The 25,652-nt window shown below is 49.0% G+C and overlaps 1 protein-coding gene across 1 annotated transcript in view; it reads left to right on the top strand.

The window, feature by feature from the left end:
* Positions 1–25,652, top strand: part of ezrb (ezrin b) — a 91,837-nt gene that overhangs the window by 24,362 nt on the left and 41,823 nt on the right. The window contains exons 2-4 of the mRNA XM_059986562.1: positions 12,297–12,380; positions 17,518–17,613; positions 23,810–24,084. Of these exons, the coding sequence (XP_059842545.1) occupies positions 12,297–12,380; positions 17,518–17,613; positions 23,810–24,084 (455 nt within the window). The remainder of the gene's footprint in view (positions 1–12,296; positions 12,381–17,517; positions 17,614–23,809; positions 24,085–25,652) is intronic.

Genomic DNA, 25,652 nt, shown 5'->3' with positions numbered 1-25,652 from the left:
CTCGGTCCCAGATTCGGAAAGGGTGAAATCCCTGGAATGCTGAGGAAGAGAAAAGGAACGGTCACACTCCTGAAATGACCAGTGCCCTGCTTGCGCATGCTCCCCCATCCTGCCATGGGCGACTGTGATGATGCCATTGTCCTTTTGATGCCCTCGTCCACTTCCCTGGGTACTGATAACTGCGGGCCACTTCTAAAACCACATCCATTGGCCTGCCTCAGGATCACGGCGGTTTCTGCTGGATCGTTGGGCAGAGAGGTGGCAGATGGAATTTAATCCAGGCAAATATGAGGTCATGCACTTTGGGAGGCTAGATTCTGAAAGGAAATTCTATAAATGTACCGCGGAGAGCATTCTGACTGGCTGGGGGTGGGGGGGGGGTGGCTATTCAACAAGATCAAAGTAAGTTGCAGAAACTTATAAGAGTAGTCAGCTCCATCATGGGTACTAGCTCCCATGGTGTCCAAGACATCTTCAAGGAGCGGTGCCCCATGAAGGCCCCCACCACCTTGTTCTCACTGTTGCCATCAGGTAGGAGGTACAGGAGCCTGACGGCACACACTCCGCGATTCAGGAACAGCTTCTTCCCCTCTGCCATCTGATTCCTGAATAGACATTGAATCCATGAACACTACCTCACTACTTTTTAAATTTGTTTTGTTTTTGTACTAATTTAAATTTAACTATTTAGTTGACATCATATCTTTTTTACTGTAATTCATTATCTTTATTGTGCATTTCATTGTCCAGCTGCTGTAAAGATAATGAATTTCATGACATATGCCGGTGATAGTGAACCTGATTCTTTTAAATGACAAGGACCTAGGGGTGTTGATGTGCAGAGGGATTTTGGGAGCAAATCCATAACTCCCTGAAAATGGTGAACAGGATAATAGGGCAGTGAAAAAGACATTCTTAGCTTCGAAATGTCAACTACTAGGCTTAAGGTGTGAGGGGGGAAGGGTTAAAAGAATTATGAAGCATATTGTTTTACTGAAGAGTGGTGGGTGCTTGGAATGGGTTGCTGGTGACAGTGGTAGAAGCAGATATGATGGCAACATTTAAGAAGCTTTTGAACAGACACATGAACAAGCAGTGCACGGAGGGATATAGGCCCACGTGATTACAGGTGGGTTGTGGACCCGCGTGATTACAGGCGGGTTGTGGACCAGCGTGATTACAGGCGGGTTGTGGACCCGCGAGATTACAGGCGGGTTGTGGACCCGCGTGATTACAGGCGGGTTGTGGACCCGCGTGATTACAGGCGGGTTGTGGACCCGCGTGATTACAGGCGGGTTGTGGACCCGCGTGATTACAGGCGGGTTGTGGACCCGCGTGATTACAGGCGGGTTGTGGACCCGCGTGATTACAGGCGGGTTGTGGACCCGCGTGATTACAGGCGGGTTGTGGACCCGCGTGATTACAGGCGGGTTGTGGACCCGCGTGATTACAGGCGGGTTGTGGACCCGCGTGATTACAGGCGGGTTGTGGACCATTGCAGGTGGGACGCGGGCCCTCGTGATTACAGGTGGGACGCGGGCCCTCGTGATTACAGGTGGGACGCGGGCCCTCGTGATTACAGGTGGGACGCGGGCCCGTGAGATTACAGGTGGGACGCGGGCCCTCGTGATTACAGGTGGGACGCGGGCCCTCGTGATTACAGGTGGGACGCGGACCCGCAAGATTACAGGTGGGTTGAGTTGCTTGTCATCATCGTTGCCAGGGACAAGATGGACTGAAGGGGCTGTTCTCGGTTCTGTGTTGTGTTATCGTCGTATGAAACTGATTAGACGCAGTTGGAGCGTTGTTTACAGTTCTGGCCACAACACTCCACAAAGGATATGGTGGCGATGGAGGGAGTGCAGAAGAGATTCAGCAGGATGTGGACTGGATTTAGAGTGCTGTAGTTATAAGTGAGCAAAGCATCGGGAGGTGACTGAGACAGAGCAAGGAGGGGCAGTATTATACACCGCGGTTTCTCAACTGGGTTCTGCAAGAGGTCACTAGGTGAGAGATTGTGACTGAAAAAAACATTATTTTTTGCACTTCACACAACGCTAACGCTCACAGTGGAGGGCAGTGATTGAGAAACCCTGTTAGCAATCTTGTTAGAGGTTCTTCAGCCCAGTATGGCAATGTACAGTCAGCATTCTCAGTTTATGACGTGAGATAAAGGAGGCCATTAACTGGTGAGGGCTGTATTACACAGAGGGGAGGACGGTAGGCTGATAATTGGTGAACGCTGTATTACATGGAGGGGAGGACGGTAGGCTGATAATTGGTGAACGCTGTATTACACGGAGGGGAGGACGGTAGGCTGATAATTGGTGAACGCTGTATTACATGGAGGGGAAGACGGTAGGTTGATAATTGGTGAACGCTGTATTACACGGAGGGGAGGACGGTAGGCTGATAATTGGTGAACGCTGTATTACATGGAGGGGAGGACGGTAGGCTGATAATTGGTGAACGCTGTATTACACGGAGGGGAAGACGGTAGGTTGATAATTGGTGAACGCTGTATTACACGGAGGGGAGGACGGTAGGCTGATAATTGGTGAACGCTGTATTACACGGAGGGGAGGACGGTAGGCTGATAATTGGTGAACGCTGTATTACACAGAGGGGAGGACGGTAGGCTGATAATTGGTGAACGCTGTATTACACAGAGGGGAGGACAGTAGGCTGATAATTGGTGAGTGCTGTATTACACGGAGGGAAGGATGGTAGGCTGATAATTGGTGAGTGCTGTATTACACAGAGGGGAGGACGGAAGGCTGATAATTGGTGAGGGCTGTATTACACGGAGGGGAAGACGGTAGGCTGATAATTGGTGAACGCTGTATTACATGGAGGGGAGGACGGTAGGCTGATAATTGGTGAACGCTGTATTACACAGAGGGGAGGACGGAAGGCTGATAATTGGTGAGTGCTGTATTACACAGAGGGGAGGACGGTAGGCTGATAATTGGTGAACGCTGTATTACACAGAGGGGAGGACGGAAGGCTGATAATTGGTGAGTGCTGTATTACACAGAGGGGAGGACGGTAGGCTGATAATTGGTGAACGCTGTATTACACAGAGGGGAGGACGGTAGGCTGATAATTGGTGAACGCTGTATTACATGGAGGGGAGGACGGTAGGCTGATGTGGGGCATGAAGTGGGTTTTCCGAGCACTGAATGGACTCACCCAATTGAGATTTACTGACCTGCCCCAGGACAAGTTCTGGATTTCTGTGAAAGAAGAGTATCCTGCCATTCATTGGGAAGCAATGAACATTTTGCTGCCGTTTTCAACTTCTTACATGTGTGAGCAAGCTTTTTCTTGTTTAACAAGCATCAAGAGCAAGGATAGAAATCATCTCATTTCAGCTGAAGGTGAAATCCATGTGTGCTTATCTCAATTTCAATCCAGAATTGAGTACTTGTGCAGTAAAAACAAGCCCAGGTTTCACGTGCCAGGCCTGTATTGGAGCCTGATCATGTCACTTAGTAAGAAAATGTTTTTTCAAAGTCTTGTGTAAAACTGTGTCTTAGGCTATGTTTTTATTCATACTGTTTTGACTTATGGTTTTTAGTAACCTTACTATTGTTGGTGTTTGGAAGTAGGTACAGAGGAGATGTCAGGGGCAAGTTTTTTACTCAGAGAGTGGTGAGTGCGTGGAATGGGCTGCCAGCGATGGTGATGGAGGTGGATACGATAGGGTCTCTTAAGAGACTTTTGGATAGGTACATGGAGCTTAGAAAAATAGAGGGCTATGGGTAAGCCTAGTAATTTCTAAGGACATGTTCGGCACAACTTTGTGGGCCAAAGGGCCTGTATTGTGTTGTAGGTTTTCTATGTTTCTATTTAATATTGTCAATAAATTTTCATGTTGTAAATAGCATTAATTAAAATCAATCTGCAGTCTTTCTTTTAATTAAACCTACTGAGCCTACCTTTAGAAATATTAAATCCCATTTTGGCTTAAGCCAGTTACTTAACAGAAATTTATTATGTTTGCCGTATGAGTTCTGAAAATTTATGAAAGGGAAAGAAATTAATTTCAAGAATGGAAAGCTAAGTTTAACTACCTGTTTTTTTTTCCAAGAAAGGTTGGCTAAAAATGTATTCTCTACTCAAAAGAGCATTGACAATTATTTTTGGATTATTACGTCTACAACTTACTGATCCCACTAACGTACCGTGAGCTGTAGATACCATAATTTTTACGCAGGGGTTCTCTGAGACCAGAGGATTATTTCCAGGGTTCCTCCAAGGCAAAAAGTTTGAGAAAGGCTGGTCCAGATGGATGAAGATGATTACTGATATAGCGATGGGAGCATTTTAATCCCCGTGAGATGACCAAGTTTGAGATTACATAGCGTCAAGGAGTGAGTGGACAGAACAAGGATAAAGGAATTCCTGAAGGAAAGTAGAAAAGATTATAGATGCAACATGGAAACAGACCCTCAGTGTGGCCTATTGACCCTCGTTCTGTGTGAATCTTGTTTTATAAGAATCACATTTTCTTCTCCTTTGAAACATCAGCTCCCCACGCAGACTCTACCCCTTGCTGGGGCAGTTTACCATGATCAGTTGGAATGTGGGAGTCACGGAGAGAACTTCAAGCTCCACACGGAGTGCACCGGCTGTCCGGACCGAGTGTGGCTCGCTGGATCTGGGAGCGAATGTCGTCCCAGCTGACGCAGATGATGGAACTGCTCAGAGACGGCGTGCAGAAAGAGGAAATGTGCCAGGATGTTCAGAGGCAGTTAGAACCGACCAAGAGCATCCCCACTCAGTTAGAGGGTGGAATGGTGTAATCGGAATCATTTCCACTCTGCCTTGCCACAATTCACCCAGCTTATCTGTTGGATCAGGTCCAACACTGGGTCTGCAGGAAACCAGTCAGGTACCAGGAGAAATCCTGTTGGGGTTCGCCTGGGCCAGAGCCTTCGGTTTGGCAGGACTGGGGCTTGAACCATCCCTCGTCCCTGCGGGCGAGTGGGATGCAGGATGGCCCACTGAGGGTGTCCAGCATTTTTTTTTTGGGATGTAACAGCCAGTGTTGTGGCAGGGTAGGACAGGCTGGAGGTTTCCCCAGCTGGCTTCTAGGGCCCAGAGTGATGCTTGAAGTGAGGAGAGGTTCCGTCACTGGGGTTTGGCCAACCGCATGGTTCTCTACCCGAAGGCTAATGAACCCAGGAGATGTAAAGGGCATCGATCCCAACCTCTGCTGCTGACTGTGTGGAGTCTGTATGCTGTCCTGTGGGTTTTCCTGGGTGCTCCACGTCCCAAAGGTTTGGTGATTCATGGTGATGTTGGTGGGTGGCAGTGGAATTGGGGTGGGAAGGAGTGATTGGGATGTGGGAGGGAATGGATTACGGGGAATCTGGGCTAGAGTGGAAGGGGGAAGCAGGAGCCAGTCATGTGATAAAGAGAGTTATCAGCGAGAGCAAGTGTAGTAATTGAGATGGTCAGGGGCAGAGAAAGACAGGAAATGGAATACCCATTTAAACTGCATTTATTTTGATGATTGAGGTTTAACGGGTAAGGCTGACACATTCAAAGCGTGGATTGGCTCAGGACTGGGACGCTAGGGGGCATAACAGAAATGTGGCTGAGAAAGTGGCAGGACTGGCAGCTCAGTGTGCCAGGATGCGGACGGTACAGGCGTGACGATGACACAGGTACGTGGGGAGGGAGTGTTGCATTTCTGATAGTGGAGCACGTAACAGCAGTTGACATTCTCAGTGAGGCCAGTGGGTAAAACTCAGAGACAAGAATGAGACGGTCACTCTCGTGCAGAGATTCAACCTTTCTTTATGCCATTAACAGAGGGGTCTGTAGACTCCAGGTTGGGAACCCCTTCTGTAGTGGGTCTGTGTTGTATTCCCCCCCCCCCCAGAACTTAAGAAGCAGATATATAGAGGAGTTGCTTATAATTCAAAGTTAAAAGTGAATTTATTACCAAAGTACATGTATGTCATCAGATACAACCCTGAGATTCACTTTCTGGTGGGCATACTCAATAAATCCGTAGAATAATAACCGTAACAATCAGTGGAAGACCACACCAACTGGGAGTACAACCAGTGAGCAAAAGATGACAAGCTACAAACACAAAAATAAATAAATAAACAAACAAACAATAAATATCGAGAAGGTGAGATGAGGACTTCTTGAGAATGAATCCTTGGGTTCTGGGAACATCTCAGTGATGGGGGCGAGTGAAGATGAGTGAAATTGTCCCCTTTGATTCAAGAGCCTGATAGCTGTTCCTGAACCTGGGTGGTGTAGAATTGTAATTGTGTTACAATTGGGAAATTTCAAATTCCCCGTATTGGCTGGGCCACTCGGAGTATTCAGGACCTAGGTGGCATGGAATTTGTGAAATGTGGCCAGCAACATTTCCCGAGTCACTGTCGAGGGCCCTACTCGGGAGCTTGCAGTGTTGGTGCAAGCTTGGGGAACGAGACAAGGCAGCTAACTAAGATGGCAGTCAGGGAGCACTTTGAACTTTGGCTCTCAAAGTCGTAAGATAATGATGGGAAAAGGGCGGGACGGATTTGCAGTTGAGGGTCCTGAGCTGGGGCTGGGCTGATTCTGGTTGAGTTAGAGCAGGTTTGGCAGGGGTTGATTTGGCTTTTGAATCGAGGCTTTAAGAGAAAGCAGCATGGTTCTATTTCACTGATAGGCAAACCTGGCAAGTGAGGAAACCCTGGCTGCTCAAGAAAAAGAAGAAAGCGTACATTGGGATTTGGAGTTTTGGATCAAGCACTGATTATAAAAGGAATCAAAATATTCTTGAAAGAGTAATCTGGGAAAAGTGAGGGTATGAAATGAATCGGGCAGGTAAGGTCTAAGGAAATCCCTAGAGCTTCTAAAGCCATATGGATAGTGACAAACGTGGCCAGGGAGCTCCCCTTCAAGGTCAGAAGGGCCATTTATGTCTTGAGCTGCAGGAAATGATTGGGGGATACTGAGGAAAAAGAGTACCATGGCTGCTGAAGAGATGAAGGATTCGAATAAGTGGGTATGTTTTGGATGACGTTCACATTTTGGGGCAGGAGGGGAGGTATTTGAGTGTATTGATGTGGATAAACCCCTGGGACCTGAGAGAGTGCATCCGTGAGCTTTGTGAGAGGCTCGAGAGGAAATTTGTTTTTATTAGAGAGAGATTGCGGAAAACTCTCCTTCAGCCCAACGAGCTGTACCTCCCAGCGTTAACCCTGACCTAATCACAGGACAGCTTCCAATGACCGGTTGACGCTCTGTATTAACCAGTACGGAGGAAACCCACGCGCTCATGGGAAGGGCGTACAGATGGCGTCAGAATTGGCCTCCAATCCCCGACGCCCCAAGCTGTAAAAACATTATGCTGACCGCTGTGCTACCATGGCAGATTTGTGGCGATGTCTGCATCATTGTTCGCCACTTGTGAAGTTCCCAAAGACTGGAGGGCAGCTGACAGTTTCCTGTTGTTTGAAAAGGGTAGCAAGGCCAAATGAGGCAGCAGTCAGAGGTGGAGAAATTACTGGAGGGAATGCTGAGGGACAGAATCTGCCAGCATTTGGATAGACAAAGGATGAGTCAGCATGGCTTTGTGTGTTGGAAGTCATGCTTGACAACGTTTTTGAAGTAGTGACCCAAAAGGTAAATGGTGGTAGGGCAGGGGCTGGTGTTTCTGGTCCCACGGAATGCAGGGTGAGCTAGTCAGATGGATTCAAAACTGGCTTGGAGGCAGGAAACAGCATGGTGGTTGAGTGTTGTTTCTCGGGATGGAGGCCGGTGACTAGTCGTGTGCCGCAGGGGTTGGTGTTATTGTTCATTAGTTATCTAAATTATTTTGTTGTGATGCACAAGGCTTAATAAGTTTGCAGGTGACACAAAATTAGGAGGTGATGTTGATAGTGGAGAAGGTTATTGTAGAACAGGGATCTTGATCAGTTGGGGAAATGGGCTGAGGACTGGCAAGTGGATTTCAATACAGGTAAGTGCTTGGTGATGCATTTTGGAAGGTCTAGGGCGTGCTCTGAATAGTAAGTCACAAGGAGTGTAATGGAACTCTTAACAGGGACATTTTAGCTTAGAATGCTCGCTATCACAATTTTTAAAAGCTTCCCACTTACCAGATCCCTTAATCTGCTAATATCATTGATCTAATCTCCCTTTGTAATACCGTCGGTTAAAGACCAGCCCCCACTGTTCTCCATGACAATCTTAAAGTTCAAGTCCAAAGATCCCTCCGAGTTGCTGTGGGTGGTTAAGATGATGTGTAGTGTGGTGAGAGATTAAGCGGAAGAGCCTCAAGGTAACGTTGCAGCTCAATAAAACTCTGGATTGACCACACTTGCAATACAGTATTCAGTTTTGGTCATCTCATTATAGGAAGGGCATAGAAGCTGTCGCGAGGATGCAGAGGAGATTTGCCTGTCTGAACTAGAGAGCCTGTCTGATGGAGATAAGTTGAGTGAGCTGTGGTGTTTCTATTCGGAGTGAAGGAGGATTTGATAGAAATATACAAGATGATAAGAGGCGTAGATAGAGTGGACAGCTGGAGACCTTTTCCCAGGACCGAGGTAGCTTATTCGAGGAGGGCATGATTTAAGGTGATTGGAGGAAAGTATAAGGGGGACGTCAGAGGCAAGTGTTTTTTTTTTACACACAGAGTGTTGGCTGCGTGGAGCGTCCTACCAGGGGTGGTGGTAGGGGCCGATACATTTGGAACATTCAAGAAACTCTTAGGGACATGGTTGATAACAAAATTGAAGGGTTATGTAGACGGGAAGGGTTAGATCAATCGTGCAATGGGTTAAAAGGCCGGCACAGCATGGTGGGCCGAAGAGCCTGTACTGTGCTGTAACGTTGTACGTTCTGATAGAATAATAGTCACTGGTCCCAAAATGCTCCCCCACTAACCTATCAATCACTTGCCCGTTTTCTCTGAGGTGGTCAAGAATAGCCCCTTCTCTAGCCAGCTGATCTATGTAGATCGGAAAGCTTGCTGGACACACGAAACAGGATCTGCCTAGACTAATCCCTTAGCACTAAGGCAGTCCTGGTCAATGCTAGGAACGTTACTACAGCCCCAGTCTACACCTGTCTGCAGTTTCCCTTTGTATGTACTCTGATTCCTGTTGGGACTGGGCTGGGAGTGCATGCAATCCAGCAAAGAGGTCACCTTTTTATTTCTAAGTTGTGTACAAGTGGCTTTGCTAGACTTTGCACCCTGAGATAACCTCTCCAGGTACTGCTATAATGTCTTCCCTTATCTGCTGCATATAACCTCCTCTCTTACCTGCACCTCTGTCGGAGTCAAAGTTAATGATCAAAGTAGAGGTCGGTTGCTGAACCCTACCTTGAGAGTTATTTGCTTGCAGGCATTTGCCGGAAGGTGAAGAAGTGTGGTACGTGAAGGCTGACAAGCACTCAATGTGAAAAAAGATGACAAATTGTACAACTAAAAGTAAGATAAATAATACTGACAGCATCATTTGTAGAGTCCTTGTAAGTGAGTTTGTTGGTTGTGGAATCAGTTCAGAGTTGAGCTGAGTGAAGTTATTCACTCTTGTTCAGGAGCCAGGTGGTTGAAGGGTAACAATTGTTCCTGAACCTGGTGGTGTGGGACCTGTACCTACTGCCTGATGGTACCATCAAGAGGAGAACGTGGCCTGGGTATTGGGAAGCCCTAGATGATGGACGCTCCTTTCCCGTGGCAGCGCTCCTTGTAACTATGCTCAGTGCTGGGGAGAGCTTTGCCTGTGAGGGACTGGAGGCATTGATAGCCAAGAACGTCATGCTGCCAATCCCGTCCGCCCTCAACCCCGTTTCCGTAATCGGTATAATATCGCAATGCTGTGTGCTGATGCGTGCTCTGAATTCATCGGCCTCACTTGCGAGGTTTTGATTTGAATTAGATTAAGTGCCTTGCAGACCGTCCAAGGGCTCCCTCCTGCCCCTGTCTATCTTGCAGTGTTACTCTGCACGTCTGCTTCAACTTTCTCATCTGATTGAACATAGAGCAGTACATTTGGCCAGCAATGTTATGCCAAACCAGCTAAAAAGTAAATCAAACCCCCCCCCAAAAAAAAAACAAATCTCTCCTGCCTACACAGTGTCCATTTGTGTCCCTGCCAGATTCATTTTAAACCCTCCCAGGTAGCTTGCAAAAATCTCCCTGCTAGGATACAGGTACCACTGCAATTCGCTTACAACTCCTGTCTTGTCGAGGTCACCTCTGCCTATGAAGGGATCGCCCTGCCCTCCTATTCCACCTACCTCTGGACAAACGCACTGAGAACAACAGGAACCTGTGTACTGCAGATCTCACTTTAGCCTGAATTCCGCATCCATGTCTATCCTCTCTACCCTCTGGCAGCCAGACCCAGTCTGGCTGAAGGGACTCGGACCGAGACGTCGACCGTACTCTTTTCCATTGATGCTGCCTGGCCTGCTGAGTTCCTCCAGCATTCTGTGTGTGTGTGCGTGTGAAATAAGTTGTGCAAAAAGAGGAAAAGAAAAGTAGTGAGGCATTGTTCATGCGTGCAGTGTCCATTCAGAGATCTGATGGCAGAGAGCAAGCGCTATTGCTGTATTGTTGAGTGTGTGCCTTCAGGCTCCTGTATCTCCTCTCCGATGGTAGCAAAGAGAAGAGGGCATGTCCTGGGTGATGGGGGACCTTGGTGCCAGGTGCCCCTTTTCGAGGCTCTTTATCTGTCTCTGGCACAAAAGCATTCCAGTCTGGTCATTCGCCGTTCACTCTCTGGTCCTTGAGGGAGTGACTTGCCGTCTGTCTTAACTCAGTAGCCCCTTACTTTGCCACCAGAGACCTCTGATTCTACAAGCTATCCTCCCCAATATGCTTCATTTGTCCCCTCTCGTTGTACTAAACTCCAGCCTCCCCACTCTTCCATCATAAAATAACTTGTCCACCCCAGGTAAACCTTCTCATGTGTCAACATCCTTCCTTAAATAAGGAGACCAACTGTTACCAGGAAGCAGGTTCATGGGCTTGGTATGTGAGACAGAAGACACTGATTATCAATAAGCACATTAACCATTGATAAAACGTTCAGCTAAACAGTTAGGCCGCCATAAGTTGCACAGACTACAACATTGAACACTTCAAACTCAGCAGGTGCCTCATTTAGTCTCCCCAAGTTGCACAGCTACGAAATTAAACGTTCAGCAGAGTGCACGTAGCATTCAGCACTTCGCACAGAGTGCGTGTGCCTTCCCCATGGTTCTCCATCACTGGCCGTGAGCTCGAGAGCCTGGAGACAATGGAAAGCCGCCGAGGCACCGGTGCCGTGGTAACAGGGCGACCAATGGGAAAGAGCTGCTGCATCCTTCAAACGGGCTAATTCATAACCGGCTCAGCGGAAGTGGCTGGCAAGTAAACTAACCACTAATGACCTGTGTGATTGACCACCCGGCCGACAACGCTGTGCCAAGCCAATTAAATTAGTAAGAATAATCTCCTTAATTCTGTGTTCGATTCCTCTGGCAGTAAACAATGCGGGGTTTCAGCCTGAAACGTCAACGGGCTCTGCTCCTCCGGAGCCCCAGATTCCAGCCTCGTTGTGTGTGCTAGCTCTCCCACTCACTGACCCTGTGTACTAGCCCTTAGTGAATCCTGCGCTCTTGGACTCTTCTTTCTCCACCGGGATGATCTGTTGCCACCAGCGAGGACTGCTACGTAGGCGGCCGCTGTAGTCCGGTGCGGCGTTTGGAAAACTAAGGCTTGAAACTAACATGCTGCTGCGTCGAATCAGGAAGGTGGGAAGCTGATACTTTGGGGAGCTGGTCACACCCAGAGAATAGGTTTTGCCAGCAATTCCTCAGCAATGAAGACATACACAGATAGCGTTTCACTTGGCCTCGCAGGGTCCAGGATACCTGTTTCTGTATGAGAGCTGACGGGTTCACTCTACTAACATGCCTGTCACATGGGTATTTCCTGCAGCTCTGACCCGTATTCCACAAATGTTGCTTGCTTGATTTTGAATAGCCATCGATGAGGCAGCTTTGTCACAGTTAATCACCTCAGCAGCCTGACCCTGCCCGTTCCCCTTTTATCCTCAGCATTCCTTCCTGTCCTTTTCCCTAGCCCTGATGGAAAGGATCTGACCTAAAACATTAAATCTGTCGCTCTCTCCACAGATGCTGCCTGACCTGCTGAGCACACTCTGTTTTTATTTCAGATTTCCACCATCTGCTGTTTTGTTATTTTGATTTGATCTCCGGAGGTCAGGTACTGTCAGTTTCAGTTGCGGCCCTTGTCTCACACCCGTCTCTGTTGCTTTCAGATCAATGTCCGGGTTACGACCATGGATGCGGAACTGGAGTTTGCCATCCAGCCCAACACCACCGGCAAGCAGCTCTTTGACCAGGTGGGTTCCCAGCTCAGCGCGTGCCGCCGATGCCCCAACGGGAGCGGTTTGTGCTTTGGGAGTGAAGCTTTAGGTCCTGCTGGGGATTTCCCGTCCCGTGGAGAGACGGGCAGCAACCTGCAGTTCAACGTGAAGTAGAAAGTGAAGCTGGTAAACTTACTGAAACAAAAGTGGGTCAGGGGCTGAGTAGCAAGCGGTGTTCTGGGGAGGGGGACGTGAGCAAGAATTATTGGAAATTATAGTCTGCAAACTTATTGTATTGTGCCAGGTGTAACCATATTGTGGAATGTCTCTGTGTCCTTATTCACATGATCAATATTTGCTTTGGAACTACTTAACTCGAGGGACAAATGCTTTTGCCTCAGGTTTTCTTTAATTGAAGACTGTGTAAAGAAGTAGAATTGAATTGCCGCAGGATATTTATCTGGCCAAGTATGTTGGACTTTGAGATCGAGCGTTAAAGGGACAGTGCACTGGTAAAGGCAGGACTGTTGATAAGCAGAAGGATCCTGGTCTCCAAAGTCCATAGTTCCTGGAAGTAGCGACACCGGTTCATAGGTTGGCAAGTAAGCTTTCCTCTATTAGTCAAAGCATTGTGTTCAAGGATCAGGAAATTGTATAGCAGCTGTATCAGGTGCACATAGGAGCAAAATTAGGCCATTCAGCCCATCGAGCCTCCTCCACCATTTCATCATGGCTGATCCTTTTCCCTCTCAACCCCGTTCTCCTACCGTCTCCCCGTAACCTTTCACGCCCTGACTAATCGAGTATCTGTCAACCCTAAAGGCACCCAGTGGCCTGGCCTCCACAGCCACCTGTGGCACTAAACTCCGCAGATTCACCACCCTCTGGCTAAAGAAGTTCCTCTGCAACTCTCTTCTAAATGGACAGCCCGTTATTCCCAGGCTGTGCCCTCTGGACCGAGACTCCCCCACCAAAGGAAACAAAATCTTCACAGGCCATGCAACATTCGATAGGTTTCAACGAGATCCTCCCTCATTCTCCTAAATTCCAGCGGGTACGGACCCAGAGCGTCCAGTCTCTGCTCGTGCGATGAGCCTTTCGAACTTGGACTCATTCTCCCGAGCCGCCTCTGAACCCTCTCCAAGGTCAGCACACCCTTTCTTAGCAAATGCTGGAAATCCAAGCAACACACACTCAGCAGGCCAGGCAGCATCTACGGGAAAGAATACCGTGGACGTTTTGGGCCGAGACCCTTCGGCAGGGCACTCCTCTGACACAAGGAACCACATCAGCTCTGGTCACCCCCATTATGGCAAGGTTGTCGAGCCCTTGGGGAGGGGGGCAGAAGGGGTTTACCAGGAAGCTGCCCGCGTGCTGTAAGATGTTGGACAAGCTTGGGTTCTTTTCTCTGGCTGAGCGGAGATCTGATGGAAGTTTATAAAATCTTGCGGGGCATAAATGGTCAGCAGGTATGTTTTTCCCAGAGTCAAGATGCCAGATACAACAGGGCTTGCATTGAAAGTGGGGGGGGTAAGTTCAAAGAGGATGTGTGGGGCACAGAGTGGTGAATGCACTACGAGGGATCCTGGTGGTGGAGACAAGTATAACAGAGGCGGTTAATTTATTCTTAGACAGGAGCATGGAGGGACATTGCGCAGGCAGAAGGGATTAATTCAGTTACTAGCTTTAAGAGGTCAGCTCTACATGGGGGACCAGGGGCCTTGTTCCTGTGCTGTTCTGTGTGGTATTTGGGCTTTGGGAGGGGACGATCCCTTCTGGGCGGTTCACCCTGTGTTGATGGTGAGGCACTGGCCCCTGTGTCATAATCCAGCAGCCCCTGGCACAGCCACATTATCCAAGTGAACAAATCCGTAAGCACTGGTTTCTCCACATTCACTTGCGTGCTTCACCAGATGCCAGGAAATCTGCCTGTTATTGCTTGGCAGACACTCGTCATTTCCAAAGGCTTGTCTGATTTTTTTCATTTAATTGAAACACTAATTGGACCTGAAATTAATGAAAGGCATTGCAGTGATGTGTGTCTGAGTTCGCTGCTCTGTTTTATAATCACCCAGTGTTCCCAGATAACAGACCTCGTCTGTTTCCTCGCCTGTGTAGTTGTGAGAGAGACACTGACACAGTCTTAGTTTCAAAGGGATTCAGGTCCTGATTTCATTTGGACAAGCTCCTAGCTTGGGGATTGGAGAACAGAACGAGGTTCTCACCCCACATATCCTTCCCAGCCCCTGTAAACCCAGAGCTGCCAGGGGTAACTGCTGACAAGCTTTTTTTCTACCCGCTCAAAGTCTGCAAAATGTATCTTTGGGTGGTGGCCTCATCACAGCTGTTAAGGGCTGGTGCACTTTTCTGATGAAGGTAGACGTCAGTCCCACCGTTTTGGGACTTTTATTTGTGTCAGCTGAAGGTAGCCTCCCTTTTGTTACTGCTGAAGGAGGCAGTTCACAGTAGGAACGGTTTGCAATAAAAGATGGGTAAAGTCCAAGTCTAGATCGAAGTGGCTGAGAAAATGGCAGATGTAATTAGAATCTGCCCCTCAGTGGAAGTACTAAGGGGTAGCTGTCTCCCAGCATTGTAAATCTAACCCAGTGCTCATCTGTCCTCAGTCACTCTGCTTCCATTTTGATTAACTTAGTTCAAGTTACTGGGCCACATTTTGGCAAAGCCTAACCCTCAATTAATTTGTTTTATACTTCGTTAAACTGGAAATGATAAACCTCAAGGTGCCAGCAGTGTTTATTGGTGGAATCCTCCCTTCTGATGATGGTATGTCGTGATTCGTAGGGGTGAGGCAGCCTCGTGGTTCGGAGAGGTCCCTGTCTGTGTCATTCTGCTGAACAAATTACAGACAGCGCGTGCCAACCAGGTTGTTTACCTCGCTCACTGACGGAAACCTTTGCCCAGCATCGTTTATGGCTTTGATTGGATGTCCCTGGTGATCTGTCTTTTACAGTTCAGGGCTGAGGCAGAGCTTTGACCAGATCTCTCAGTTTCTCACACCCCACCCACCCAATCAACTCGCATCGAGTGGGTAGTGTTGACGTAGTGTTTTGGTAGATGACACTCTTAGATGTTGGCTGATCTCCCGAGCGTTTCCAGCATTTTCCCGTTTGATTTCATTGCATCAGGTTGTTGTGAAGCCAAATACAAATCTTCCCCCCCAACTGGGACAGTGTTCCTGACTGTGGCTGGCATGCTGACTGTCACAGAAGGGCTATCCAAACTGGAGGACTGGTTTACAACTGGACTAGATGTACGAGATCTGGGAACACACGTCCATTATTGATTGAAAGTGGCGTCACAGTTGATAGGGTTGTAAAGAAATCTTTTGGCACGATGGCCTTCAAAGTATTGAGTGCCGGAGATACAGGACGTTGGAGTATTGTGTGCAGTTTTGGTCACCAACCTAGAGGATGTAAATGAGGTTGAAAGAGTCCAGAGAAAATTTACAAGGATGTTGCTGGGTCTGGAGGACCTGAGTTAGAAGGAAAGATCAAATAGGTTAGGAATTTTTTTTCTTGGAAGGTAGAAGATTAGGAGGAGATTTAATAGAGGCATACAAAATTATGAGGAGTATAGTTGGAGTAAATGGCAGGGGGGATGGAGAGCTATGGTCTTGGTGCAGATCGATGGGAGTAGGTGGTTTAAATGGTTTGGCACAGACTAGATGGGCCAAAGGGCCTGTTTGCATGTGTACTTTTTCTATACTATGAAAAGAAAAAAGTGTGTTGGAAATAAACAAGGCGATGAGTGTCTGGGAGGAGAGGATGACCTAGTGTTTCGGATGGGATAGATGTAATGTGTTTTTTTCCCCTGATAATAAACTAATTTATAAACAGCCAACAGAGATCTGGTTGTACATCATGTGTCACCTATACAGACCACCTCTCTTGTATCAAACATTTGGTGTGCTAAAGCTACGAGTAAGAGCTGCCGGACAAACTCTGCAAGTCAAGCAGCGTCCGTGGGGGCAGAGGGATTTCATTCAAAACCGTGCGCTGTGCCCAAAACGTCGACAATTCCTTTCACCACCAACCCACCCCCACAAATGCTGCTCGACCCATGAAGTTCTCTCAGCAGTTTTAGCTCCAGGTTCCAGCATTTGAAGTCAGTCTCCTGTGTCTATTTTTTAAAAATTTACTCCTCCGCCCCCTCTTCCTAATGAGATGTGAGTTGTATATGTTATAGAGGGTTTGTCCCAGTTGGTAGCTACCTTATTGTCTGGTGTTTGATCGACAGCTTATCAGACTAATTGCCATTGTTCTAGATTTGAACATCTAAATTCCCTTTAGTTTAATGAAGATTGAATGGGAAGCAATTTACTTATTTTTTTATTTAGAGACAGTGCAGAACAGGTACTTCTGGCCCAAAGGGTCATGCCTCCCAGTGACTCACTAGCCCAGTCACAATGACCAACTAACCTACCAACCGGTACGTCTTCGGGCAGTGGGAGGAAACCCACGTGGTCACGGGGAAAATGCACAAGCTCCTTCAGACCGTGGTGGGAATTGAACTCCGGACTCTGGAACGGCCTGAGCTGTAGTAGCGTCACACTAGCATAGAGTGCTCGCCTCTACCTTCTCATCATCGGTTAGGGATGTAGCCTGGACTTGTCAGCGATAACTACGCCCCAAATTTTACTACCAGGGAGGCGCTTGGTTGCAATTTAGAACTCACAGAAGGGCCTTGGACAAAAATACCAACTTTTGAGGAAGTTCTGGTAGAAGCTTAATGGGATTATATTACAAATGTCTCCCTCAACACTTAAAGGGAAGAGTCAAGTCCTGAACTGACAGGTGAGCTGGTTTACAGGGAACACTACCCTGACGTGCAGTGTTTGTGTTCGTAAAGGACCGGCAATAAAAGGTTGTCACCGCTCTCCTGTTGGTCACCACTTTTGCTTGCTCATCACTGCTCTAGTGTTTCCTCTTGCTGGGGTTTTGTTCGTTTAGTTTCTGTCAGCTGATTGCAGTTTGCAAAGACCCTGCTGTCACCCACCGGGCGACCTCACCGATCCCTGGTTGAGAAACCGGCTTCTGCCACCCCCCGCTGACTCATCTCCATCCTCCCGTCACCTCTCAAATCACTTGTGGATGGAAGGGTGCCCATAGAGTCCTGTCAGTTGACTGTGAGAACTTGTCCGTTTATTCCACAGGTGGTGAAAACAGTCGGGCTGCGAGAAGTCTGGTATTTTGGACTCCAGTACACTGACAACAAGGGGTATTTGAACTGGCTGAAGCTCGAAAAGAAGGTACGTGCACCAACATCAGAGATGTCCAATTGATTCAGATGGTCCTCTTCGTTTCAGCAGTCGTTTGTCCAGGTTTTATTGAATGAAAGCTGTTTTGTCTGCGTTTCCTCAATTGTGTTCTGGGTGAAGTGTGAGAAAGGTACAAGACTGCGTCAGGCCACTCCCGGTGTGAGGGAGAATCCCACTGTTTCTCCCGTCAGTGTCATTTCTGTGACTGATGCGATATGTAACCCTCCTTCCTCTTCCAGTGCTGATCGGATTTGCATTTGGAAGATCTGAAAGGATGGAATGCTATTTTCCAGTTTGTACGTGTGACATTTCTTCCCCTCTTTATTTTCCCAGCTTCATTAGACGGCACTAATAAAATTCTTTTGCGATTCCCATCGGAATCCATTGCTTCCGAGTCCTCCATTATACAGCCACAACTTTCCCAGTCTCTCTGTGTACTTGGTCACAGGACCATCCCAATAAATACCTTCTCTCCCTCCGATGTTCCGACATCTGTTCAGCTCAGTGCGAATTGATACTTGTTGATGGCTTTGCATAACGTCCCCCCTTGTGTCGTCTGTTCATATGCAGAAGGGATCCATGTCTGTTTTTTCATTGGCTTGCCCAGCACCATTCCTTCAGGTCCACTTCTCTGTCTCATCAGCCGTGTCTCAGAACTCTGGCTGCCTGCCCAAAGTGGACTTCACAGCCACTCACCAGAAGAAGCAGGACGGTTATCTTATGTGTGAGGTCTTCCCTCACTGTTCTCCCTGGAACTGAGGTGAAAATTCCTTCAGATTTCTGCCTCGGATCTTGGCCAAAGTTCCTTTCACTACACTCAGTGGCCACTTCATTAGGTACACCTGCTCATTACTGCAAATATCTAATCAGCCAATCACGTGGCGGCAACTCCGTGCATCAAAGCATGCAGACACGGTCAAGAGGTTCAGTCGTTGCTCAGACCAAACATCAGGATGGATTGACGGTTGGTGCCAGACGGGGTGGTTTGAGTATCTCAGAGATTGCTAATCTCCTGGGATTTTCGTACACAGCAGTCCCTAGAGTTCACAGAGAACGGTGGGAAAAGCTGAAAAACACCCAGAGAACAGCAGTTCTGTGGGTGAAAAAGCCTGGTTAATGAGCGAGGTCAGAGGAGAATGGCCGGACTGGTTCTGTGGGTGGAAACGCCTGGTTAATGAGCGAGGTCAGAGGAGAATGGCCAGACTGGTTCTGTGGATGAAAACGCCTGGTTAATGAGCGAGGTCAGAGGAGAATGGCCAGACTGGTTCTGTGGGTGAAAACGCCTGGTTAATGAGGGAGGTCAGAGGAGAATGGCCAGACTGGTTCTGTGGGTGAAAACGCCTGGTTAATGAGGGAGGTCAGAGGAGAATGGCCAGACTGGTTCTGTGGGTGAAAACGCCTGGTTAATGAGCGAGGTCAGAGGAGAATGGCCAGACTGGTTCTGTGGATGAAAACGCCTGGTTAATGAGCGAGGTCAGAGGAGAATGGCCAGACTGGTTCTGTGGGTGAAAACGCCTGGTTAATGAGGGAGGTCAGAGGAGAATGGCCAGACTGGTTCTGTGGGTGAAAACGCCTGGTTAATGAGGGAGGTCAGAGGAGAATGGCCAGACTGGTTCAAACTGACAGGAAGGTGACAGTAACTCAAATAACCACACGTTACAACAGTGGTGGGCAGGAGAGTGTCTCCGAACGCTCAACATGTCAAACCTCGAAGTGGACGGGCTGCAGCAGCAGAAGACCACGAACGTACACCCAGTGGCCGCCTCATTAGGTCTAGGAGTTTGCATGTTGGATGAGCTAGTCATTTGTTTCGTAGACGTTAGGGTGATTACCATGTACGAGTGAGTAGCTGTAAATCCAACATTACAGAGCTTTGGAAGTAGTCACGATCTTCGTTGCTGTGGGACATCCTGCCACATTGTCCAAAGCTTGAGCCGATCTCTGCTAACCAGTCTGAACACTGCAGCTACTGGAATCCGGAGTACCAGCCAAACCAACTTACAAACCTGTTGTGTGGTAGTTTGTCAAACAGCCCTTTGGTCGCACAACCGCCAAAGAACCCAATCAAGTTAGTCAAACACAGTGCACCTTTGATAAACATCCATTGTTACCTGCTTCAGGTGCCAGTTACCCTGCTCCTGATGAAAGTCTGTCACTCCCTTTTTGTAAACAAAGGTGTGGTGGTCCCTGTTCTCAGGCACCCAGCTCACTGGCACCTCTCGAGCCAAAGGCTGCAGTTTGCTCCCTCTATCTCTCCCATTGAATCGCCTGGCCATAAGGGTCCCAGTCTGTGCCCTGGGACATGGGGTTAATGTGGATTGGAGCCCAACAGTTGGCTGAACAGTGTCCATACTCTCTGAGGTAGACGACGTCTCCCGCTTTTCCGGTTTGACAGCTGCCACCTGAGATGAGGGTGGAGGAACAACACCATGTATTCTGTCCGGGTTCCCTTCCAATAAACAAATTCACCCCCCACCCCCACCCCCTCTTCCTCTAATCTGCACTCTGACCTTTTACTGCTCACCTGCCTATCACCTTCCCCTGGGTCCCCTCTTCCTTCCTTTCCTCCCACAGTCCACTCTTCTCTCCTGTCAGATTCTTTCTTGTCCAGCCCTTGACCTTTCCCACCCACCTGGCTCCCGCTGCCACCTTCCAGCCAGCCTCTTCCCCTCTCCCCACCTTTTTAATTCTCCCTTCCCTTCCGGTCCTGAAGAAGACTTGACGTGAAACATCAATTGTTCATTCATTTCCGGAGATGCTGCCTGACCAGCTGAGCTCCTCCAGCATTTCCAGCCTGGATTTCCAGCATCTGCAGACTTGCTTGTGTTTCTAATTTGTCACCTAAGTATGTTTTTCATTTCCACAAACCACCTCCTCCACGATCACAGTGACAGTGAAGTAGGGCAGGTAAAAAGCACCTCACGTACCTTTGGCCCCCAGGGTCTGTTGCTTTGCTCATCTCCTTTTCTCATTTGATATCTGTTGAAGGTTTAGAGTTTACTTCATTGCACCCTCTGATCTCAGCTCAGTGCTTTGTTGTTTTCCGAAAGCTTTAAGCCTGCTCCATCGGTACCCGGGAGTCCCCACTTCCAGGGAGTGCCTGCTCTGAATTGCTTTTCACTCTCTGAACTTGTTCATCCTCCACTGACGATTATTGATGTGAATTCTGGCGAACCTCAGGATTGTTTCTGCCAACCTGATGTGTGCTGGTCCCCACTTCATTCCTCAGACTAAGCTCCCCGACTGAGGAATGCCTTCTCTTCCTCGAGTTGCAGCCCAGTTCTTGCTGGATTTGGACAACTGTAGGAGCCCACTCGCTCTACGCTTGCCGTAAGATTGGCTGCTTTCCTTCCTCATGCTGAGTTCTCTGTGCTCTCTCCTTTCATCATGTTCCCTTCCTCACCCGCACCTCATTCCTCTGCACAGCCTTGTGCCTCCTACCCTGCTGTCCGGGCTCCCCCACCATCCCAGCACACCTTCTGGGGCAGCCACGTGGTCATGAGCTGCTGTTACAGGAAACCCTCCAGATTCCAATTTCAGCCCCTTCACTCCTGCACGGGAGAGCCCAGGACTCACACAGTGCTGGGGTCGGAGAGAGGTGCACAGGGGCTTGACTAACACAGTCAAACTATGATCTGGTAAGAGGTGCATGGCCTTTTAAACCCATATTAATAATAGTAATAATAATTATTACTTTATTTATTCCGTGATAAATTATTTCATTACAGCAGCAACATTTAAAAGCACACTTAGGAGTGTGCAGACTTAACTAATAATTAAACCCGATAATAATGTACCAGTGTTAATACTGTGCAATAATAATGTATGAAACACTAAAGCAGAGACTATTGTACAATGATGTGTGTTCTCCTGTCGCACAGAGATGAACTGTTGCATGTGCTTATTACATTTGGTAGGGAAGATTTTCTGTAACGATGCTTGTGACAGTGGAGCTGAATGAGTCTGCTCGAGAGGGGGCTCTGCTGCTTATTCAGTCGGTCATGGAGAGGGTGTGCCTGATTGTCCATAGTGGATAACAGTTTGTTTAGCCACCTCCTCTCCACCACTAACTCAGAAGAGACCGGGTTGTGCAAGGACAGATCCAGCCTTTTATTACTAGCTCTCAGAACAATCCCATTAATCTTATTCTCCCATTTTGTTCGCTGTAATCTGTTATTTTCTCCCCCATGTCCTCATCAGCTCCACCCCGTCCCAGATTCCACCAATCAGCCGCACTCTAGGGGCGATTGAGTCGCTGCCCGTTACGCCACTGGAGGCTAGGGCAGCAGTAAAGCTCTTCTGTCTCGGGGTTTCCTCCATCGTGCCAGTCATGCGTTTTTCACCGCTATCACTCACCCAAGTCCCAGGAATATCGTTGCTCTCCAATGTACAAGGGTTCTTTATTGCTGTTTCTGTGACCATCTTGTTTTACCACTCAGAGTTGTTAGTGCTGAGCTGAACCCCCAAACCTGGAGAACTGGTGGCCTTTGCCCTTTGACCTGTGTGGCATGGGTGACCCTACCCAGAGCCAAAGCATAAAGCCCTGACTCCAGCCAGCACAGGTCTCTGGGTCTCTGAGGCACACAGGCCTCCAAACACTACAACAAGATTGTGGTTCTCTTGGGTGGGGGGGGGGGGGTGTGGTTCCTAGTGGGCAGTTAACCTACTGACTCACGCATCTTTGGGGTGTGGGGTGGGTGGGGAGCAGAGCATCCAAAGGGAACTTGCACAGTCGCAGGGAGAGCCTGCAAACTCCACACAGAGAGCACCAGACATCAGGATTGAACTGGTGCACTGAGGCGGTACCCCTGCTGGCCACTGGGACCATACAGCAGGAATTCCTATCGGTCCCATTCCTCCCTCCTTCCCTCCCAGCAAGTATTCTCCCTCTTACAAGCACCTCTCGTCACCCACACTGAGGGGTAATTGACTTGCCAACGGTCCTGGGGATCTGGGAGCAGAAGGGGAAAACCCCACGGTCCCAGGCAGAGCGTGCAAACTCCACACAGATAGCAGCAGAGGCAGCTGTGGTGTTTAATACAGAACGGTGTGGTCTGGCAGGAACGTGAAGCAGGTGAACAGCGATGAGGGGCTGCAGAGCTCGGAGATGCTGAGGGAACGAGAACCTGGTGTGTGGGATGCAGTAATTTGGAAAGCGGAAAGCTGTTGTTCCTCTCTTTTTGAAGCTGAATCCAGCAGCATGAAGGTCAGCTTTCAGTTATTGAGTCATAGAGCACTAGCGCACAGGAACAGGCCCTTCAGCCCATCTAGGCTCTGCCAACTTATTATTCCATCGACCTGCATCCTGCCCTAGCCCTCCGTACCCCTCCCATCCACGTGCCTATCCAAATTTCTCTTAAATGTTAAAATTGAACCCACATCGACCACTACCTCTGGCAGCTCATTCCACCCTCCGAGTAAATTCCCACTCGGGTTCCCCTTAAGCTGATGGGTCACCTTTTGAGGGAAACAGCAGACCACCCTGTTGTGACAGAGATGCAGCAATTCTGAGATGATCGGGGGAGCTGAGGCCCAGTCTTGGCATGTGAATGTGTTTGGAGGCGAGACGCACCAGAAGGTTATCTGGTGCTGGTAGGCAGGAGCAGAGGGTTCTCTCCCTGATGTATGACCGCGTGGGCTGGAATTCAGCGCCGAGGATACTCAGTGAAGAAGCAAAGTGGAATAATCCAGAGAGGATGAGGAACTCGGTGTGTTGAGCAGCCTCGACAGGGTGGGGGAGGAGAGCAGATTGTCAGTGTTTCAGGACTCGGAAAGGAGAGGGAGTGTCGAGAAAGGATTCTAAGGTGACTGGTGGACTGAGGAGGTGACAGGTGACAGGGGAGGGGAGTAGGGGTGCAATCCTTTCTCACGAATTCACTCTCTTCCCCCTCCCTCCCCCCACACTTCCCAACCACCGGTATCGCCTCCTCACTCACCGTTCACGTGCCGTCTGGTCCAAACTCTGCCCCGTCGGGCTTGGGGTCACAAGTGGGATTTTATGGGCTGAGAAACCGAGCTAACGATTAATTGGTAACAGAGGTTGGGCCGTTACGCTGGCGCATTTTGACCTTGCAGTTGTCTCGTTTAACATGGGAGTTGTTAATCCAGAGGGGAGGTGGGAAGGTTTAGCTTCTGGTTAAAGGAATGCTGTACAGCTGTTATCTGACCAGGGGTGTTTCCCTGCCAGGTGTCCCAGCAAGACTTAAAGAAGGAGAGTCCAGTCCAGTTCAAGTTCCGCTGCAAGTTCTTCCCTGAGGATGTGTCGGAGGAGCTGATCCAGGAGACCACTCAGAAGCTCTTCTTCCTTCAGGTGAAGGAAACCATTCTGTCCGACGAGGTCTACTGCCCTCCCGAGACAGCCGTGCTCCTCGCCTCCTACGCCGTGCAGGCAAAGTTCGGAGATTTCAACTTGGAATCCCACAAGGCCGGCTACCTGACATCCGATCGGCTGCTCCCACAGCGGTAGGTACAGCGCGGGGCTTAACCCGTTGTTATCCTAGGGAAGGACCGCTTCTCCCACCCGAGCGACTGCTGCTTAGTAAGGAATGCCCCGGGGTAACGGACGGGGTGGATGTCGGGGGTAGGGTGTTCCACTGCATCCTGGGCCGGGGGACTCGGTTTGACAATAGTCAGAAATGCCTTCATTCTAGTGGCAGCTGGGCTGGGGCAGGCTGCCAGCACTGGTCTACATCAGTCAGGAGTTACGACATTATCCTGCAGTTGTACAAGACCTTGACGAGGCCATCGTTTCCAGTTTAGGCCACCCTGGTATCAGGAAAGGCTTCATTAAGCTGGAAAGAGAGCAGAGGAGATGGACCAGAGTTTTAGGGAGAGGTTGGGCAGGGTAGGACAAAAAATCGTTGAGATGACCTTGTAGTAGGCAGCAGGGGATCATGCATGTGCGTCTCTGGTGGACTGTCTCCACTCCAGGACCTAAGCCTGGATGGGAAGACTTGAAGAACCTGGTGTTGTCCATGTTGTCCCCCCCCACCCCCCCACGTCACTGATGTAGTCCAAGGGAAGGGCAAACGCCAGTACAGCCTGGCACCAGTGTGGTCACAGAAATTGCCGGAGTGAAATTGTAAACAACATCAAACTGCCTTAGGGACGCCGGCTCCGGATTTCTTCCTCAGGGTGGGTACGGCCACAAGGCAGCAGAGCCCCTTCTCTCGTCAGAAGAAACAGTTCCACTGGGCCTATGAGCTAAACCACATGTGAAGACCAAGGTTGGACTTGGTGGTCTGAGGCTCCGTTTGGAGCACTTTATAGGTAGTGGGAACTTATCCACGCTCCGACTGTGACAATGGAGGAAACGCTGATCTTGTCTAGGTGTATAAAATTATGAGGGGGTCATAGACAGGGTAAAAGTACCCAATCTTTATCTTTCTCAGAGAAAGAACATCAAAAACTAGAGGGGTAGATTTAGGGTGAGAGGGGGGAGATTTTGCAACGATGTGCAGGGCAAAGGTGGTGGATGTGTGGAATGAGGTCCCGGAGGGAGTGGTTGAGACAGGTGTGCTGAGAACATTTAACAACACGTACCCTTGGACAGATGCACTGAGATTTAGAAGGATGTGGGCCAGACACCGGCAAATGGGGCAAGCTTGGATGGGGATCTTGGTCGGCATGGAACCGATGGGCAGAAGGGCCTTTTTCAGTGCCCTTTGGGTCTCTGGCACTCAGGGTGGTAAACCTGTGGGGTTCTCTACCCCAGAGGCTTGGGGATCATGTCCATTCAGGACAGAGACTTATGGAAATCTGAGCACTGGGGAATTGGGAGAGATGGAGATTATGCAGGAAATGGTCCCTGCAGGATAGTGGAGCAGACTCCGTTTGCTAAACCTGCCGTTTGTCCCTCAAGGGGTGGTTGTTGGAGGCTGTTGCCCCTGTTTAAGAGGGTTCTGGTGAACTGAGAGCTCTTTCCATCATTCCTCCTGGTCAGTATTGCTCTATACATTCTGCGTACGTCCCTCGCACAGAAGGGGTTATTGGCTTCCAGCAAGCCAGGGGCTGAACGGGGTAACTGACGA

The sequence above is a fragment of the Hypanus sabinus genome, chromosome 12 (genome assembly GCF_030144855.1).
Source record: "Hypanus sabinus isolate sHypSab1 chromosome 12, sHypSab1.hap1, whole genome shotgun sequence".
Classification (NCBI taxonomy): domain Eukaryota; kingdom Metazoa; phylum Chordata; class Chondrichthyes; order Myliobatiformes; family Dasyatidae; genus Hypanus; species Hypanus sabinus.
This window is presented reverse-complemented; position numbering and strand designations above follow the sequence as displayed.